The sequence below is a fragment of the Porites lutea genome, chromosome 8 (genome assembly GCF_958299795.1).
Source record: "Porites lutea chromosome 8, jaPorLute2.1, whole genome shotgun sequence".
Lineage (NCBI taxonomy): Eukaryota > Metazoa > Cnidaria > Anthozoa > Scleractinia > Poritidae > Porites > Porites lutea.
Genome location: NC_133208.1, coordinates 6,147,915 through 6,167,722, shown reverse-complemented (window position 1 = coordinate 6,167,722; position 19,808 = coordinate 6,147,915). Strand labels below are relative to the sequence as shown.

The window sequence follows — 19,808 nt, the reverse complement described above, 5'->3', positions numbered from 1 at the left end:
AGATTAGCTATCCAGTTCTGACAAATTGTTAGCCTGTTGGCAAGCTCTCCCGACATTTATGGCGAGCAAATCGGGTCGCGAGAGACTTCTCTCGAGCGAGCGACCAAGACTCTCGTTCTCGCGTCTTCCTCGCGTTTCGCTCACGCGTGACTTCTCGCTACTCCCCCAAATGGAGAGCTTGCTCGCAGGCTAACAAATGGTGAGCGCTGTAAGTTGTTTAAACTAACTTTTATTTCTCCCGCGCGTTAGTTGTACTCATTGGAGAACGCAACAGTGGAAGGAAAGGAAGCTAAAGAAGAAGATTATGAAAATGATGACGATCCCATAAGGTATTTGAAAATTTTCTTTCGTTTAGCCGCGATCATACCTTTCCTTGATCTCTATATCCTGAGAAAACCGCCGACATTTCGCGACGCCACCGGTGGTCTCCCCGCGAAATGACGTCCGAGAAACGAGCGCAGAAATTCCATAGTGCTTCTGATTGGGTGAAAGTTTGCTTTATCCAATCAGAAGCACTGCCCAGATCTGGGCAGTGACACGTCATCAAAATGGAATTTCTGCGCTCGTCTCTCAGACGTCATTTCGCGGGGAGACCACCGGTGGCGTGGCGAAATGTCGGTGGTTTTCTAAGGATATCATCCATAATGTCTCTCTTCTTAAAAAGTAGTAAAGAAACGCTTGATCTCACTTAAAACGTGGAAAGCACCTGCCAGATATTGATTAAATTAACTGCAAAAACCGTGGACGAAGATCCTGCTAGTTGTAAACGTTGGATCTCTAGAAAAGAGATCAAATCAGCCAAAATATAAGGAAACAAGAACGAGAAGTCCGAAGACTACAGCAAAGCTGATTTAAAACAACGTGTATTGTTTTTTATAACAGTATTTCAGCTGGCCATACCAGCCTTCTTCAGGTTTACAGCTGTTACTTGTTTACAGATGTTACTGGTTGTTTACCAAGTTAAGTTTATCATATTTGCGTATTTTTGAGTGAACGGATAGTTACTTTATATATTATTTTTTATTTTATGTGTCCTGTGGCTTTGGGGTGATACCTCAACTGTGCCCCGGGGGGGGGGGAGTACTCCCTATAATGGCCTATACGGGGAGGCTCCGCCCGAAAGGGGTACTTTTTTTCAGGCTTCAGATATATGAAAGGTTAGGGATTTCATTAGCAGAGTTATATGAAAGGGTAGGGACATCTCATTTCCGGCTGTAAAAAGACCCGAAAGGGCTAACAGATCCATGTTATGGCTGCCAAAAAAGTAAAAAAATAAAACGCTCTGGTGTTGTGGTTTATTCATATATTTAAAGTGTTAACGTGGGTAATCTTATAGAGGACGGGTAGCTTGCAAACTCAACAGAACGCAGGATTGTCGGAACAGCAATAAGATTCACAATAAGAGATTCTGGAACTTCCCAGATAGTCTAATTAAAGAAAGATTACAACATACACCGCTTTAGAAACGCTTACAAAAGATCCTAAAGTAAACAAACTATGAACTCTCGCGAAGTTTCTAGATTGTCACTCTACTCTAGTCGCGCAATACAATTCTTCGTAACAAAAGACAGTGCAGTTTCAGCTATTTAAGATTTCACACTAGGCATGTGAAAGGGTTACTATTTGTCAGTAAAAGTATGCGAAAAAAGATACCTTTCTCTGACAAAACTGGTATATAAAAAGGTAAGGGGTTGGACCCCGGGGCGGGGCCTTCCGACATAACGATTTGTTGAGTACCACCTCAATCCCCCCCCCCCCCCCGGGGCGGGGATCTGCGGTAGGCCTGTGACAAGACACTTTCGAGAAGTATTTCAGACGTCTGTGAAAAATGTATCTATTTTTTAAAGGTTCTGTTCCTTGTTCAGAAAAAGAAAGTCGAATTTCGATTTTACTTTTGTTTCTGCTGTTTTGCATAGCACACCGCCGGAACCCTCGTCCATGGAAAGCAAGATTGATGACATCCAGGAGATAGGAAAGCTCAAGGTAATATCATTGAACAACAAATGCTCAACGTTCTATTCACTCTCGGTGCACTCTCGGGGGTGTTTGGGTCAGCAAGTTAAGTACTATTCCTTAATCTCGTTCCCGTAGGCCTAGGTAAACTACTTCTGAGACGGGCGCCATTGGGACGTAGTGTTTGTATTAGAGACTCAAAGGAATGACTGTAGAACGGCAGGGGCCATCTCTAGGTGTCCACTTTAAAAAGGTGTCTGTTTTATAGAGAGTCAAAGAAAATGGCTGAGGAACGACGAGGACCATCTCGAGGTGTCCACTTAAAAATGGTGTCTGTTTTATAGAGAGTCATAGAAAATGACTGAAGAACGGTAGGAGCCATTTTAGGAAGGTGTCAAGCTTAAAGAAAGAAAACAAAGAAAAAATGAGTGAAGAGCGGCAGGGAAATATTCTAGGTGTCCGTTTTATGGAGGTGTCCATCTCATAGGGAGTATAAGAAAAGAACTGAAGAACGGTGTTGACTGTATTTTGTGTTCTTGCTTTTATAGGAAACATGCCAAGCGTATGTTTTGCAGAATCGCTTCCTAAACAGCGAGATTTTGGAGTTTAACAAGCTTAGAGCTCACGACGAGGAGATTCTTAAAGCGCAAAAAATGTAAGTAATCTTTTGCACAAGAAAGTTGATATTTCCTTACCCTCAGAAAGTTTAACCTCAGGCACAAAGCTAGTACCAGTCTTCACTGCGTAGTTTTATTGTCACGTCGTTACAAATCCATCTAGATTTAAAAGTTGGAACCACCGTGTAACAGAATATAAACGACACTAAAGAAATGAACTACTGCTCAGTAGCTTTCATGTGAATCATCACACTTTAGGGTTTCATCTAGACTCCAAGTTAAAACCACTTTGTACAGCGTAATAGACAGTACCACAGAAAACCCCTGCTCAGTAGCAATCTCTACAGCATAAACTCATCAAAGGAAAATATTTTATGAGCTTTCATGAACCAGACGAACGGATACCCTGCAACGAATTTCACTTCCATTGCTAAAGGCTCATTTTCCGCCACTCTGTTGAGTCCGATTTTCCTTCCTGATCATTATACGTTTCTGGGAAACTGCCTCCTACCCCTCCCCTAAGCCAACATTTACACTTACTTCGCACTTAGGGCAAAAATGTTTGCTTAGGGTAGGGTAGGTGGGCAATTTCCCAGGAACATATTATAATAATCCCGGGAATCCGAACAGCGGCTGGTGATGGAGGCTCTGGTTGCAAGATAACTCTTTCTCTCTTTGTTGAATTATAGGCGACTTGCTACTGTTGAAGCTGAAATGTGCAAATACAAAAGCAAGTATTTCCTTGTGCTGAGGGAATTCCAGAAACCTCGTAAAGGTATGTAGCAAATTGCCTGGGGGGTGGGGGTACTTGGGTTAATGTTTGCTGAGTATGTGCCGCTGGCCTCTCAGAGTCCCTACCCCATTATGGTCCATTTTTTGGCCAATTATAGACCCCATTTTATTGACTTTCTGGAAAATGTAATTTTCGCGATTCCAACTTAGTCACTTTCTAGACTCTTTCTATTTATGCATCCTGACCTTATCAATGTGGTTTCAAGCGGCGGAATGTAATGCGGTCAATGCGAGCTTATTGTTAAATTTAATAAACAACAACTTTCTGATTTTTTAACCGAGAATCTTCCCACTTTGAATCCCCTCTTACCTCGAAAATCCGAAAATTTGCGACCCCATTCTAGTAAATCTATTAAAAATGCGACCCCATTATAGTCACTCCCGTCGTGAAAATGCGACCCCATCCAGCGACACATCCCCATTAGCCTCTTGTAAGGGAGTCCCCCCCCCCGGGGGGGAGGGCAAATTGGTTCTTATCCTGCAAGCAAGAAGTCTTCCTCGCAGCGGTTTTTGTCGCGTCACGCAACGCTCTTCGCTAACATGACGTCAAAAACGGCTGAGTGGGAGACTAGCTAGCAAGCTCTGCGTTTGGAAATCGCGGGAGTCAGAAGTCATACGCACTAGGGTCACAGGATTGGCTCGGGAGAGGAAGGACTTGGGAAGTGGGATTTCGCGGCGTTTTGGGATTTTTTCGTGTTGTCTTTTGTCCTCTGCGCAAGTATTAACGTGCCGGCGGGCGCTCACGTTCGAAAATGAACTGAAAAGATGTTCCTCAACTCTACCTATGTTTGTGTCGGTTTTCAAAGACGTGCTGAACGATGTATATTTCTTTTAGCTTAAAAATTAAATTGAAGATCGTTTTCACCTGGCCTCTGCTCTAGTCTCGCATTTGTCTCCGAAGTCCATGTCAGACTTACTCTCTCCGTCTACGTGCCTCTTCCGTTGTCAATTTTGTAACATTAGAGCCATTTATACGAGGGAGAATAAGACGCGTCTTATATAAGACACGTGCTAAATGAGAGGCGAACTGTATCGTATAAACGGCGCATCTTTTTTGAAATAAGACGCGTCTTACCTAAAAACAGGTTTTATGGGCTGTTCTCAGATAAGACGCGTCTTTGCTTAGTCGCGTCTTATTTCAGACGAGATGTGCCGTTTACACGGGACAGTTTGCGTCTTATTTAGGACGCATCTTATTTATCCTCGTATAAATGTTCCTACTTTCTGCTTACCGGTTTGAAATTTTCCTCTGCTGGCCTGTACAGGTACACAGTTTCTTGCATCTTTCAACGGTTACATGATGGCTCGATAAGATACGTTTCGAGGTGTTTTTATTGATGTCGCGGAGGCTATTGTTGTTTAGGTGTTGTTCATTGACTTTTTTTCCATTTGCGTATGATTCATTCACTGAACAGAAAAGTTACCCACTACTCAGGCAGTGTCTTCTCGTGAGATCATTTTAATTCTCATGGTACCATCGTCGTTAATTCTGTTACATATTGGTTTTCTGAATGGTCTTTGTTTGTAGATGGGGAGTCGTGGGGTGTGGATGAGGAGGTTATCAGTAGACTGGTGGAGGATGCAATAGACAGCGAGTCGCGTGAGGTCCAAACAATGTCAAGGTCCAGGTTAGTGTCGACTACATGACGTATAATATAATTCTGCAACTGAGCCCGCAATTTTTATTACGAATGTTACTTTCAACGCGCGCTAAAACTGCAGGCCCCATTTAGTGTTCAGAGGGTGGATGACTATAGGAACAATCAAAAATTGTGTAACGCAGCATATGCAGAACAACCTTTTGGGTTTTCTTTTTTTTTAAGTATTCAGCCATTCGACCAGTGGGGTTTTCGACAAAATCTTGATGGTGATGATGAAGAAGCTTTCCTGTCAATTGCTAAGAAACTTGACAGAAGATCAGAACAACTTAAGGTAAACAAATAATGACCGAATGAATAAGATGTCAGTGATCCTCCCAGTAATGTTATGTAAGCAACCTATGGGCGAATCCTTGTTTACATTTTTTGCCTCATTAGCGTAGGCTTATCATTATCTGATGAAGCTAATAAAATGAAATTCCAGAATATTGAAAGAGAATAACGATTTCAGTTATCTCTGAAAATTTGGGCGCGATATGCCAAACAGTTTCGGAGAAATACTCTTTGAAAAACCCCCAAATAGAATGTATGAGCTCATTAACGTTTTGCCACCCAGTAATTTTGCAGTTTTTAATTGCTGTTATTTTCTTTGTTACTGATTGTAAAGAGCTGAAACTTGCACAAACTGCATAAATTAACCAGCTTTTTAAATTTTTGAACCTAACTGGTAAATACGGCTACATCTTCTAGGGGTTAACTTTTATGCTAATGAGCAAAAGTGTAAACAATGACGTCACGATGAATCCGCCTATAGTAAGTCGTAATTACTGGTTATCAAAGGCGTCAAACATCAAACATATAAACAACCGTGCTGCAGTTTATGTTGGAAGCTCCCCGGTGTTGTACAATCAGTTGTTTTTCTGTTCAAAAATTGTGACTGAATACAATATGCGAAATTTTTATTAGTCAATAAGATGAAAATAAGAGGAATGCTATTGGACGTTGTGCACCGTCGAGCCATCAAGAACACAAAACACAGGAGTCTAATTGGCTTCGTAACCTTTCTACTCTGTTCACCACTTAACCGCTTACTTGAAAGAGAACCTGAAAAAACATTTTTACCGGTTTGAAGTATCGTCTAATCCTGACCTTTGAGATGAACCGATGCAACACTCTGCTTAAGTGAGCTGGTCACGCCTGTCATTCAGAAAAATATATATACTCATCTCGTCCTGGAGAAACATTATAAATTAAGACGCTTTGGCAAACTTTGTCTGTTGTCTTTCAGATTGCTCTTTGCTTCTAACATTGTTCTATGCCATTTACTCTTGACTTAAGTCTGTATATGGTCGTTTAATATGACAAACTGTGTTTTTTTTCAAAGGCCAATTTAAGTCATCAAGAAATGTCAGTGGAGGTCAAATGGGAGAACTACATGATTGCGCACAAGAACAGAGACTTCCAGAAAACGGTGAGTGAGCGACTAAGTACAGTTTGAATGGAAATAGAAATGCTAAATGCTAATGCTATGCTGAATCGTTTCTTTCTAAGAGAACCGAGCAGTTACCGTTCTCAACATAGTAAAGAAGTGATGGCGTCGCAAAAAAAAAAACAAATTTGTAATAATATGGGCGATCAGAAGGGATTTTCGGAAAGAACATGATAAAAAATTCCCCCTGCTAAAAATAATCGGTTATTGCAAATTCGTGGTGAAATGTTATAATCGTTATGCCTTTACAAGTGCAATTTACAAATGTAGCTACTGTTTTATAAACTCTAAAGCAAATTTGACACTATTTTAAAAGTTGTATTTAATTGATCCCACAATTTTTTTAATTGGTTGAGTGTCAGTTCGCGCGCACGCGCACTTTGGTATGATCGTCTGCCCATGCAAGCTGCATGGGTGTCTTACATGTAGTCCGTAAAGACGTACCTAAAGAGCGAGCAGTTTTTGCTTCACCGGGCAAGCAGTGTATTACTGCTCACATAATTAACCTCATTGCTCGAACAACTTTCAATGATTTTATGGGAGGTTAGTCAGGTCGTGTTAAAGTCGGCTGATAGAATGAAGATTCATTCTAGCGACTAATCACGGAAAAATCACGCAACGAAGCTCACTTATCACACTAATCTCATCATTTAACGAATAAAACCTGGATAGTTATGAGCTATTTTTAATTGTCAAAAGGCTATTACCGCAAATCTTCTACTATACCCCTTGGGGAGGGGGGCCTTATTTATTTCAAACACATTTGAGGAGGGGGGGGGAGGGGGGGGGGGGGCTTCATAGAGACGGGAGCTTATTTGAGAGGGGGGCTTACCAAATTTACCCGAGGATCTAAAACAAAATCTGAACTTCCAGCTGGTGAATAAACCATCCTGGATCAGTCCAAATGAAGTTTTAAAGTCGAGATTGATTAATACAGTCTATCATTTATTAGTGTATAATAAAAGAGGGGAGGGGAGGGGAGGGAAGGGGGGCTTAAAATAGTTGGGGGGGGGGCTTATTCACTTTCTTCCCCTGGGGCTTATTTGAGTGGGGGAGGGGGAGGCCTTAACAGAGCATTTACGTATTGTATTTCTCGTCTTTAGCCTGACCTTAAGGTGTTAGTGCGAGCTGGTATCCCACATGAACATCGCGCCATAATATGGAAAAAATGTATCGACGAATGTGTTCAGGATACTAGGAAGATCGCTGGAGACGGCTATTATCAACAGCTGTTGGAGTCCATCAAAGGAAGACCTTCGCCGGCCGTCAAACAGATCGAGCTGGACTTGCTACGCACCTTACCAAATAACAAGCATTACGAACGACTGGACGCTGATGGGGTTGGTTACTAGATCTTTCTGCTTTACAAGTATTTTGTGAATCTCGACCATGGATTAACCATGTGAAAAAGATTTACAGTCAAGTATGTATTTAGCGAATCTCTATTTAGCGGTCACCCAACAAAGTTCGCAAATCATTCCCCTTAGTTACTGTAAAAGTGATCGGTATTACTGTTAAGCGGTCACCTCCATTAGCGCGGTCACTTAGCTTTTCCGAGGTCCCAACGAGTTATTTTTCATTGTCGTCACCTCTATTAGATGGTCACTTTGTCAATTTGTACCATGCAAGTGCAATAGATACAGTGTGTATAGAGTTTATTGGTCTCATACTTCCATTTTTGGCACAAGAAGAGGAAGATGAACTTTGAGGTCGTTTTGTCGTTGTATAGATATTTCGCTCTGTCACCATCCTTAATTTCTTGAATAATTCTAAGGGTTCAGTGTCAAACCTGTATTAAGCAGTCAGTGAGCCACTAGGGAGTTTAAGATACGGAGACTACGGACTACGAACTACGGCTGGACGAGCGTTGTCCTTTGTTCGTAGCACTGGGTTGAGTCGTGCAAATATAGAACGTTAAGATCGCACTACACACACTAGACTACGAGAGAAGAGGTGGAGAGGGAAACAACACGCAAAGATTTTCTTGTTTTCATCACAGTTCACAAAAATGCAAGTCAGTTTTGCATGTGACCTTATCTTTAGAACAATGAACAAATTCTTACATACTTGAAGGAAGCAATTACGTCGGGTGAAATTGGTAAACAAAGTTTTGGTTACACAGGTTTTATTTTTTCGCCCATGAATACTTATATCAAATATTAAAGAAATAGAAAGAAATAGTAATAGCTCATTTATTAGATTTAGAAGATGGACTTCTCCGACTACTGATCTGATGAAGTTTGAAGTATTGAAATGCCGAGTTTCGATTGTCTCGAAGATATTTACATCATTTTCATTCAGCAAATGGCGCGATACAAAAACTCGCAGAAATAAATGTTACACAAGTAGAAGGACACACTAATCAGTTCGAACAAACATTGAAACTTCTCAAGTGCGAAGAGAAAGTAAATTACCTGCATGATTTTTCTTCTCCTAGGCCGTCAATCTGAATTCTGCGTATAAACAGCTAAGCGTATTTAAATATGAGCTTAGCTAGATAAAAATGTAGTCACGACAGTGGATTAAAAGCGTAAATCTGAGCAGAAATTAGACACAACTTACATATTTCGCTTCCCTCTCACTTAAAGCAGGTGTATTGAAAACTTTTTTACGAAAAGACGAGATTCTTGAATTACCGAGACGGCAAAATACGAGCAAAATGTTCTCCGTAGTCCCGACTACGCGAAACAGCTCAACAGCTCACCGTAGCCGCACGACTACTCGGGAAAAACGAACAGTCATGTGGTTTTGATCATGCGCAGTAGCATATTTATCCGTAGCCGTAGTCCGTAGTCGCCGTATCTTAAACTCCCTATTCCCCAAGAGTGAGCGCTTAATGCAGGTTTGACTTTATCTGTAATATCTGGACTAAACAAGGTAAATAGGCCATTTCCGAGTTCCCCCGGGCCTCTGTTTCAAAACGAGGGTTGGTGCTCAGTCTTTGATATGGAAATCATTTTTCATTCTCATGCAAATAAAACTCTTTTTCACGAGAAAGGTTGTGCCCCTAGCCTCATTTTGAAAGTGAGGGTTTTTGTAACTTGGAAGTGGCCTATTGAAAAGAAGCGACTTTTTAAAACATTTAGCTATAAAAAAACTGCGTAAAAACTTAAAACCATATAAGAAATTTTTTGAAAATTTAAAAAATATACGACACGACGTTTTGACGTTCTCAGGCGTCTATCAAGTAAAAAAACGGTATGTTCGATAAATACAAGAGAAACAATAGTTCATTACAAAGAAAAGCAACTTTTATATATATGTTACAAGTTGAACAAAGTGTTTAGCACTGATGGAGTCACTCTGAGTGTTAAAGCTAGGCCTCTGCCCCGCCTCAGTTCTTTGATGAATAACATTTCGTAAACGAGGCAGTCAAATTTCTCGTGGCACTTCTTGAGAACGCGAAATTGGCCTTCATTCAAACGATTTTCGTCACCATGCGCTTCTAAAAAATATTTACCGATAGCTGAATACTTGTGTTCAGCAATTGATGCGTTGATTAAGGTGGGGCTGTGTGGCCAACATAATCCGCATCACACAAAGCCACACATACGGAAATGTTTTAGTTTTTGGCGTCAATTACAGTCCCGATTGCTATGTGACCGTGCCGACTCCTATTTTCCCTTCGTAAACGGTGAATACCATTTTTTGAAACATCAGTCACTGCAAACAACATTCCTGTTCAGGACTACACTCGCCCGGACGATGGTAGCAGTTCAACGTACATGTGCTATGATGTAAAATCTATTACACTTACAGTGTGGTTATTGTTGTTGATATTTTACTAGACTTCGAAGCTGAGAGATGTCTTGCTCGCCTATAGTTGGCACAATCCTGATGTTGGTTACTGCCAGGTGAGAAAAGATAGCTTTTCTATGTAACCGTGCCCAGCGTTGTGACTGAGATTTTAAGTTGCCAGGTAAATACAACACCCGGACGGGGAATCAAACAGCTAGGGGTTTCTTTTGGTTCTACTTTTCTTCTATTTTCCTTTAAAAGTAGCAGCGCGAAAATCCCCGGCCCCTGCCTCTTAATGTGTCCCAGGGGTGCTCACTGAAGTTTACTATTGGGGTGTGCCCGCTGTGTCTTTGAGATTCTGGACAAAAGAGGAATTTAAGACCCTGTCCAAGACAATAATTAAATTATTTGGACGACAGGGGGAGTATAATTTTCGCACCTAAAGTTGATCAAGAATAATCAGGGATTGTCAGAAAAAAAACTTACCCTGATCTAAGAGACAAACTGAAGTAAAATATACCCCCTTAGTGTTCCAGCAAATGGAGGGTAATTTTCATAACCTTTTCCAGAGTCAAAGAGGCGAGAGGCTGATAAACATACCCACGTATTGCCCATATATGGGACCTCTCTCCCCCCTCCCCGGGGAACCATCCAGCTTTATTAAGAATGCTATGAAAAGATCCTTGGCTGTGGCGGGAAAAGTACATCTTTGACCTTGCATTTGTCGCCGCCCTCTGTGTCTCGTTGTACAGTGTATTCTTTCTGTCAGCCTGTAACTGCAACTTGAGTTCGTCCACAAACTTCCAGGATATTTAGAATCCTGCGCAAAGCTTTAACCTCGGGCAAAACCTGTCGAGACACACCACAAAGACATTTATTTTTTTTCTGACATCCTGGCAAAAATGAAAACCATCGCCAAATGAATGACCGTTTCTCCGCCCCACCCCCTCCCCCCCCTCCCCCTCCCCTTATCCAATATTAGAGAGCTTTAGGCCCAGTTCAGACGTCGTGCTTCTGCCGTGCCGAACTTAATTGTAATTTGGTTCGACTGTAGCACGGCAGGAAAACAACTTTGATTCAGACGTCGTGCCAGAGTCGAACCAAATTCAGGATTTACTGATGCCTCGTAACAATTCTTCTCCCAACTCCCCGTGGGAACGCAATCTCGCCAAAATACATTATTATAATTTATGAATTTTGTTTAGCGCGGCAGAAGCACGACGTTTGAATCGTTGCTGTGCCAGAGCCGTGTAGCACGGCAGCGCTTGTCGAACTTAATTGCTTGCCGAACTTAATTCAAAAGGTTGATTCAGACGCCGTGCTTCTGCCGTGCTTTTGTCTAACTTAATTCCTGAATTTAGTTCGGCACGGCAGAAGCACGACGTCTGAACTGGGCCTTAGAAAGTTTTCTCGCCTGTTTTCTAAAATAGACTCCCGGGAAAGCTTCATTATACTTTTTTACACCACCAAACGGCAAAGTTAACACGCTTATTTCCTTTGCAGGAGGTTAAGCCCTCTCCCGATCGCTAAATGATAAAATTTCTAACATTTGATAACTTGTTTTGGCCACTACGACATTCTCGCTCAAACGCGTAGTAGAGTGACGACGGCTACCACATTTTCCCGCCAAAATGACCTGGTTCACGTGCGCGCACTACTTAGTATTGCGAAAATCTCCTTCTCGTAGCCGTCCTCGTCTTAGAATCTAAAGCTCTCTAATGTTTAGAATAACACTAGAATTGCGCACCTTGGTTTTTACACCAAAACAACATTGAATAGGGGGTGGTGAGGGAATAATTACTTCTTTCTGTTTAGAGGAGATGGTAGTATGGCGCAAAAGTAAGAAAACAGGTGAAACTGTCTCACAGTTTTGTCCGTGGTGGAAGTAACTTAATTCTTTATATAACTTTTATTTGTTTATTTTTTTCACCAAACCCTTCTCTCGTGTTTTCTTCTCCAAAGGGATTGAATCGACTTGTCGCCATTGCTCTACTTTATCTGACTGCAGAGGAATCGTTTTGGTTTGTAGCTCATTCTTTTTTCGTGGCTGATTTTTGTCGCTATAATGGTTGCTCTCTTTGTCTTTGCGTGACACCTTAGCTTTTATTGTAGTCAGTGTTGCCTTGACAACCGGGATTGTCATGGTAATGCCTAGGACGATTACATTGGGTTGGTGAGAGAACTCACAAAAGCGAGTTTTTTGAGCGGCTGTTCGAAACTTTGCTCAGGGCTTGACTAAAGTATTGGAGCCCAGAACTTAGCGTTGTTGTTACTTCTCATTTTTTTAGATTTCAGGACACCTGTTGTATATTTTAGAGTTATTCAAAACATACAAGCAAAGCCGCATCAATGGGGAGACAAGACCGAAGCCGTTCCCCCCTGATGCGGTTCGCGGGTGGGATAGGGTGGGTAAAACACAAAGGCAAGTTCTCAAGTCGAAAGCGAACTAAAAGTGATGTAGCAGACAAAGAAACTAGCGAACATGATCAGGGGCACAGTTAATGGATAACTAGTGGATGCTACGTGTTGTATTGCCTTTGGACGGTATCCAATACCTCACATTTATATCGAGGCACGTTCCGAGAATATACGATTCTCAGCGCGAAAGCGAATTCTGCAGTTTTTATTGGAAAGGGACAGAAGAACAAATAAACGAAGAGTAACACGTTTAAATTTGTTTTTAAAAAATATCCATGAAATGCTTTCATGGCGATAGGTGTTTTTCGTATTTTCCAACCGAAAGTACTTATTTCCGGAAGTTATAGGCACCCCTTTGACGCTTGAAACCTTGAAATAAACCTGTTGGACCATGTGAGAAAGCTTATTATAATAATGTCATTTTTAATAATCTACTCTTTGTCTTCGTATGGGAGAATGCGAAGACAACCCATGACATGAGATGTACCTCGAGAAAGATGGCTCGCTTGCTTTTTCACTTCTTGACATGTTTTACTGATATTTGATTTGTGTTTACTTATGTTGCAAAAGTTGTTACATCTAGAAGCCCTTTAGATGAAAATTAGATTTAAAGGACGACAACTATTTAAAACAATCATTCAGATCGCACAAGAGATGTTTTTAATTTTATCGTCCGATCTCAAGAAGTTCATTAAACTTCAACTGAATTTACTTGCATATGGAAATTTTTTATTGTGTCCTTGTTCAGTTCTGTCGTTCGAGATCTCCACTTTTCATGAGTTGACTGAAGATTGTGTCATTTCCTTTGACCAGCTTGCAACGGACTCACTCTACTGTTTAATCGGTCTCCGATAGAGGCCAAAATTCGCCCAATTTCTTTAGTTTTAGCTTCCTGGCTTGTTGCAAATGGGTGGCTGTTCTTTTTCTCTTCCTTCGATCCAGATGGTTTGTTGTTAGCTTTATCCATTTGCACGGCTTGATCATCTAGTCTAAAACATAACAAGACTGTCCTATTAAAACTTAACGCATTCAGTCTTGAAACTGGCTAATGTAAACGCCCGCTAACGTGTATGGATGTATGGATGTATGGTTTTTTTTATCCGCCGGGACGAAAAATGGTGGCCGTTGTAGAGAGGTTGTCGTTAGCAGAGGCTCGACTCATTGTACTAAACGTCTTTTTTTAATAGTTCTTCATATTTAGTGCATGTGCTTGTCTCTAAATACAAATCTGATGGCTCGCTGTTTATTTTCTCTGACTTGTCAGTGTCGCCTTTGCTGCAAAAGTGCCACGTTTCGGAACAATGCTTAAATGTTAAAATGCGGGACAATGAAAGATAAATACAAATCACTTCTAATATCGAAAGGTAACATTTTTTTTGATGCGCCTGAGTACCGCTAGTTTCCAACTGGCAGCTAAGTAATGAACCATTTCATCAGGGACTGTTTTATTTATTTGGATTGTCAATCAATGTTAGCCTGTGTATAGAGAGAAGGGGGGTGGGGGGGGGGGGGGGGTCTATACGCGCAGGCTATTCATGTACTAGTTTTATATCCCACGCTAGGTAGGTAGGTTCCTGTTTCAGTGATATTGGACACCATATAATTTGCGTAAAGCCGCAGGGCACGGTTTGTTTTTGTAACCTTCAGATAAAATTTGACAAAGTTTACGTTATCTTTGCCTAAGAAAATATGTTCTTTGTTGTTGTATTTAAGCAGTAGAAAACGTTTTCCGTGTTTGCATAGCCTGATATGAGACTTGGAGACAGTTATGCAAACCCGAGACGAAGTTGAGGGTTTGCACAACTGTCGAGAATTCTCCCAACGCCTCGAGTATTTATAATCAGGCTATGCAGACACAGGGAAAAAGTTTTCTATTTCTTTTATAAAATAACTTTCCCGAGAAAAGACGCAAAACTCTTTGTTTGGCAGTGATTAAAAGAGAAATTCTTACCAGCCGCAAAGTTTTGTCCACGAAGTTTTGCACGCGTAATCAGTTCTTGTTTTGCAAAATGATGCTTTCCAAAATACGGACTTTTCTCGCTGAAAATGTCAGCTCAAGCGAAAAAAAAATTGACACACTTTCTTTGTAACGATTTTCCAAGTTTCAGCCGACGAAGGAATGGGTAAATAAAGTAAACTTGTCGAGTTTTGAACTTAAAAACTTTTTCAAATTCGTGCTTGCGTGATTAGTGCGCGAAAAGCAAAATATCTTGACGCCACAACCATGTTTACATACTCTCATGCAAACATACCTCTCAGCCAATCGGAGCGCGCGTACAATTTTAGTTATTTTTTAAAGATTGTTTTCACTCACGTGACCAGCATTTATGCAAATTTATTGAAACAAAAGAAAGCGTTTGCATGAGAAAAGAGTTGAACTCCGAGAGGATTGGTTTGGGACACCAACATGGTCGCCGTGTCATTGTTTTGGGACACCAATATGGCCGCCGTGACGTCATGTGAAAACACTCTCTACAGCAAAATACTACAGGGAAAATTGTAACTCTTCACACGAGCGGCTCCTGATTGGTCTAGCGAGCTTGAGCTAGTAGTGTGTTTGGGTGTTACAAAATTTAAAATTTTCGTTTTCATTACAAGTTCGTCGCAACATCAGAAATAAAAGATCATCTTTTTACATTACAAGTGACAAATTTTTAAGCGATAGATAGGCTATAAGAGGCCGATCATTCTTTAACGATTGCCTTTTCAAATATCCAGACATATTTTTTGTGATAACCATCGACAACGCGAATCAGGTTGATCTCAAGTTTACTGCAAAACAAAAGTTACTACGTGATGCTAATCGGTTTGTTTTAGCATTTGCACGCGCAGTGATTCAATATGGGTACACACTGACTCGAACCCCGCTTTACGGAGACCCGCTTCATTGATACGGAAACCTCGTTATTACGGACAGTTTTCCTTGTCCCAAGCTCTTGCATTTCCTTTGAATTCATCCCGCCTAATAAGAACACTGTTTATGGCCCCCTAATTAGTGTACGTATAACGCTGTTTGACTGTATCAGCCTGGGAACCGACCAACTCCAACCGTGTGTTCTAAATCCTCCATCTTGCATGCATAGAAGTTCAAGGTTACAAGGCTACACACGTCGGTTTCATTTAACCATAATCTGTGTTTTGCTTTTCCCAGACTGGAGTTTTCAAATATTTGCCAGATTTAAATTTTGTGCTTCTATAAGATAAAGATACTCAGCTTACCTATTCAACACTTAGTAGGTACAGTTTCCAACTAGCAAATGTACCGTTTTTCGTGAAGGACGTGAGGGACACTGCCTTACCGGAAAGAAGTGATGATAAATTCAATAGCTCGGCATCAATTAGTTTAGTAATGAGCTGTTTCATTAGGAACTGTTGTATTTTATTGGATTGTCAATCAAGCTCTACTGGCACGTTAAATATAAATATTATGTCTGTCGCTTGTTAATTCTGCGGTCAGAATGGCCATCATGAAAACGAAACGAAAATCACAAGTCAGACTCTCTTCTGCAAGGCGCCAATGACTTCCGTCAACCGTTTCGTGAAAAGGGAAGGTCTAGATTTCCCTCCTAAAACTGCTAAAATGAATTGTCGTCCCTAATCACAGTTGTAATTATCCCAAAACCCTGAAAACATCTGATACGAGAACGAAAGAGTTGCTAGAATATGACGTGGTTCTGCATAATTATGGTCGTTCGCATAGACGTCCACTATTGGGCTTTGTTTTCTACAATGCCTTTATTTCAGTCGCACAAGGAATCTTTTAAGGATTGTGGTTTTCAACTCCTTGCCGTTCCTGATGCTTAGGGGAGCAAAATTTTTATATTAAAATGAGTCACGGTTCTGCATAATTATGATCGTCCAATATTGGGCTTTGTTTGCCACATTGACTTTATTTTCAGTCGCACAAGGAATCTTTTAAGGATTGTGGTTTTCAACTCCTCTCCGTTCCTGATGTTTAGAGGAGCAAATATTTTCAATTGTTTTCTAGAACAAACAGTGTGTATAGTATTTACAAAAAAAACCTTAACTGAATCTACGATTTCCCAAGAATTCAACAGTCTAACGCGTCAGTGAGAAAAACAAAAAGAATAGAAAAAGTAGCCACTCGAGGGAGAGGGTGTGGTTTCAGTCTTTGTGACGTAGTTTAGGGTCGTTCAGTGGGTAACCTTTAATCTTTAATTCCATTCGGACCGAATCAAAATTTCTGTAAATCGTACTACGGAAGCCCAGGGGGGCCACATAGGGATTTCGTTTTCATTTTTCACTTTTCCATTTTTGTTTTCAACTTTTTGATTTTCACTTCGCCATTAAACTTTTTGGTTGAGATTTTGGATTTTATTTTTTATTTTTCCGTTTTCGTTTTTAACGTTTTGATTTTCACTTCGCCATTTTGCTTTTCGGTTGAGATTTTGGTTTTTATTTTTCATTTTTCCATTTTCATTTTTAACGTTTAGATTTCTACTTCACCATTTTGCTTTTGGGTTGAGATTTCGGTTTTTATTTTTTTACTTTTCAGTTTTTGTCTTCGCTTTTAAATTATATTATGAAAACCAAAACCAAAACCTAATTACAAACACTACAAAACCAAAACCAAAAGCCAAAACCAAAACCGACAGAGTAGACCATCATGCTTTGCGGGCAGATCAATATGGCGGATCAAGGTGTCTATCCGCGGAGTGCGGCTTTGTTGACGATGTTAGCCCAGGTAAATTTTCTCATTTTACCTCCATTGATTGCTCTAAATCATAAACTGTATTTCTTTTCAACGTACCTTTTAATTTTTCTTTTTAAGCTATGGAAATCGTGTTAATCGACTGGGTCAGAAGGGTCAGAAGGCTTGGATTGGAGGTACTAATGTGCTATAAGCTACCGCAGATTTTTTTACTGTTCTACATAAAACTTAGCAGTTTCACTCAGGTTTTATCCATATGAATTGTTTTGAGTGGTTGTTATCGGCTCATTTCCTATTCCATATTTGCTTATTCGAACACATATCCTAGAGGACATTGGATGAATCTGACGTTAGCCGTCAGTTATAAACGTGACTCCAAATCCATCTGATTTTGAGAGCCAACAAGTGTTAAAAACTTAATGCCCATACTTTTATCGTTCCATTTTGTTCAAAGAATATATTCCCCTCTATATTCACAGTCTACGCGATTACGATCTAGTGTAAATGAAAGCTTAACAAATCTGCGGTAGCTTATAGCACATTAGTACCTCCAATCCAAGCCTTCTGACCCAGTCGATTAACACGATTTCCATAGCTAACCTCTAGTTTGTAGCCAACCTAGACGAACTGTTTAAACTTCAAAAACGCTGCGCTCGATTAATTTTGGATATTCCTCGGGATGCACGCTGTTTTGGTAATTTTCAAATCTCAAGTGGCTGCCAATTGATCAAATATTCAAGCTCAATAAACTTGGCCTTTTAAAGAAAGTTATTGATGGAAGAGTACCGGAATACTTAATTACAATCTTGGACTCACTTCGGTTTGAACACAAGTGTTGTACCAGAACAAAAACATTATACCCCTTACCGAAACCCAAGACCGAAGCAATGAGGAGAACATTCTTCTATTCCACTATTAAAGAACTAAATGCTCTTAACTTAGAAGCAACCACCTCCTTTAGCTTAATGAAGACAACACTGACTAATAACGCCGCCTCAAACTATACGGTGGACAATTTTAAAGTTAAAAAGTTATTCTGATTTTTAAAAAATCCGTGCTTTTTTAATATCATTGTAGATTGGATTCCCTTTTTTACAAGTGTATTGACTTCCGTTTTTAACATCTCTCAATTTTTTAAATCTCTAAAATTTTTAAGATCTTTTGTTATAATCACTATTTGTAAATAGGCTTTTTATCATGATTGTTGTAATTTATTATTATCAATTTTGTTTTTAGAGGGCCACTAGGGAGAATACTTTTCATAGTAATTGGTGTCACCCTCTTAAAATAAAGTGTTTTCCTTTTCATGATGTTTTGTAATTCTATTTTCCACATCTTGAATAAATACGTTAGTCCTACCAAAGAGGTTATATTTCAGGAGTACAATCATGAAAAGGATTTTGTTTACAGATGTAAAAGTTATTTAAGAATGGCGAGAAATCTCACCATAAATTGATTTAAGAGTTAAAGAGTAATGTGTATATGTTTCGAAGGAAAACAGAAAGAAACGTTGAAGAAAAAGTACAAAGAAACGTTATCCAATCAGAGTAGGAGAAACCACAGAATCCGGTAGTGTACATGCATGTACTTTTATTCGACGTAGGCAACCGACCGTTTTCATCTTCCGACGGGTTATTTTGCAGACTATTAGGCCTTGCAATAGCCTACTTCAGTCACACGTTTTACGTGCCCCGCTTTTTTGCCGCATTAATCGTGACAAAAGCGCTCCGTTGCGTGCAAGTAACCTCAATATAAACATCGACATACTGCTGTCTAAAAGCAAGTAAGAGACGCAATTGCCTGATGAGTCACAAAACGTTTTGACGCACATCCTACATGCGTTTATGTGTTATCTGTTTACTGTGCTTGGACACGACAAACATTAGAGACTTTGATTCGAAGACGTAGACAACTACAAGAGCGAGATTCGACATAACGTTCTGTCGTGTATATTCTCAAAATATGGACACCCCGAAAAGCGTAATTGGTTTTTTTTTTTTTTTTTTTTTTTTTTTACATTTTTGTTACCAAAAACGTTAGCACGGTTAGTTTTACTTAATGAGGTTTTAACTTTACATAACTTGTTAATTTTCTTTACCACGACGTTAGAGACCTTTACATTCGAAGACAACAACAACAACGTGGACGAGATTAAACTGAAAGTTTTCTCGCGTATTCTCAAAAAATAGATACCCACAAAGCTTCATTGCACTTTTTTTCCGCCAGAAAAGTTGGCACCATTATTTTTTTCGAAGGAGGTTAAGCCCTCCCCCGATCCTAAAATGGTAACACTTATAGCATTTGATAACTTGTTTCCGCCGTTCCCCGGCGACATTCTTGCTGGAACTCGGAGTACAATGACAGCGGCCATCACGTTTTCCTGTCAAAATGACGCTGGGTCTCGCGTGCGCACTACATTTTATTGGGAAAACCTCGTACTCGTAGACTTCCTCATCGTAGAATCTAACGGTCTCTGTTATGTCTAGGCATAATGTTTACCTTTATTTGATGTGCAGCAGCCGTCGTATGAC

At 40.2% G+C, this 19,808-nt stretch overlaps 1 protein-coding gene across 1 annotated transcript in view; it reads left to right on the top strand.

Annotated features, from left to right (window-relative positions):
* Positions 1 to 19,808, top strand: part of LOC140946235 (TBC1 domain family member 2B-like) — a 47,768-nt gene that overhangs the window by 22,134 nt on the left and 5,826 nt on the right. Inside the window, exons 20-29 of the mRNA XM_073395328.1 lie at positions 250 to 329; positions 1,917 to 1,983; positions 2,502 to 2,608; positions 3,260 to 3,345; positions 4,891 to 4,990; positions 5,186 to 5,294; positions 6,345 to 6,431; positions 7,553 to 7,789; positions 10,238 to 10,303; positions 12,150 to 12,208. Of these exons, the coding sequence (XP_073251429.1) occupies positions 250 to 329; positions 1,917 to 1,983; positions 2,502 to 2,608; positions 3,260 to 3,345; positions 4,891 to 4,990; positions 5,186 to 5,294; positions 6,345 to 6,431; positions 7,553 to 7,789; positions 10,238 to 10,303; positions 12,150 to 12,208 (998 nt within the window). The remainder of the gene's footprint in view (positions 1 to 249; positions 330 to 1,916; positions 1,984 to 2,501; positions 2,609 to 3,259; positions 3,346 to 4,890; positions 4,991 to 5,185; positions 5,295 to 6,344; positions 6,432 to 7,552; positions 7,790 to 10,237; positions 10,304 to 12,149; positions 12,209 to 19,808) is intronic.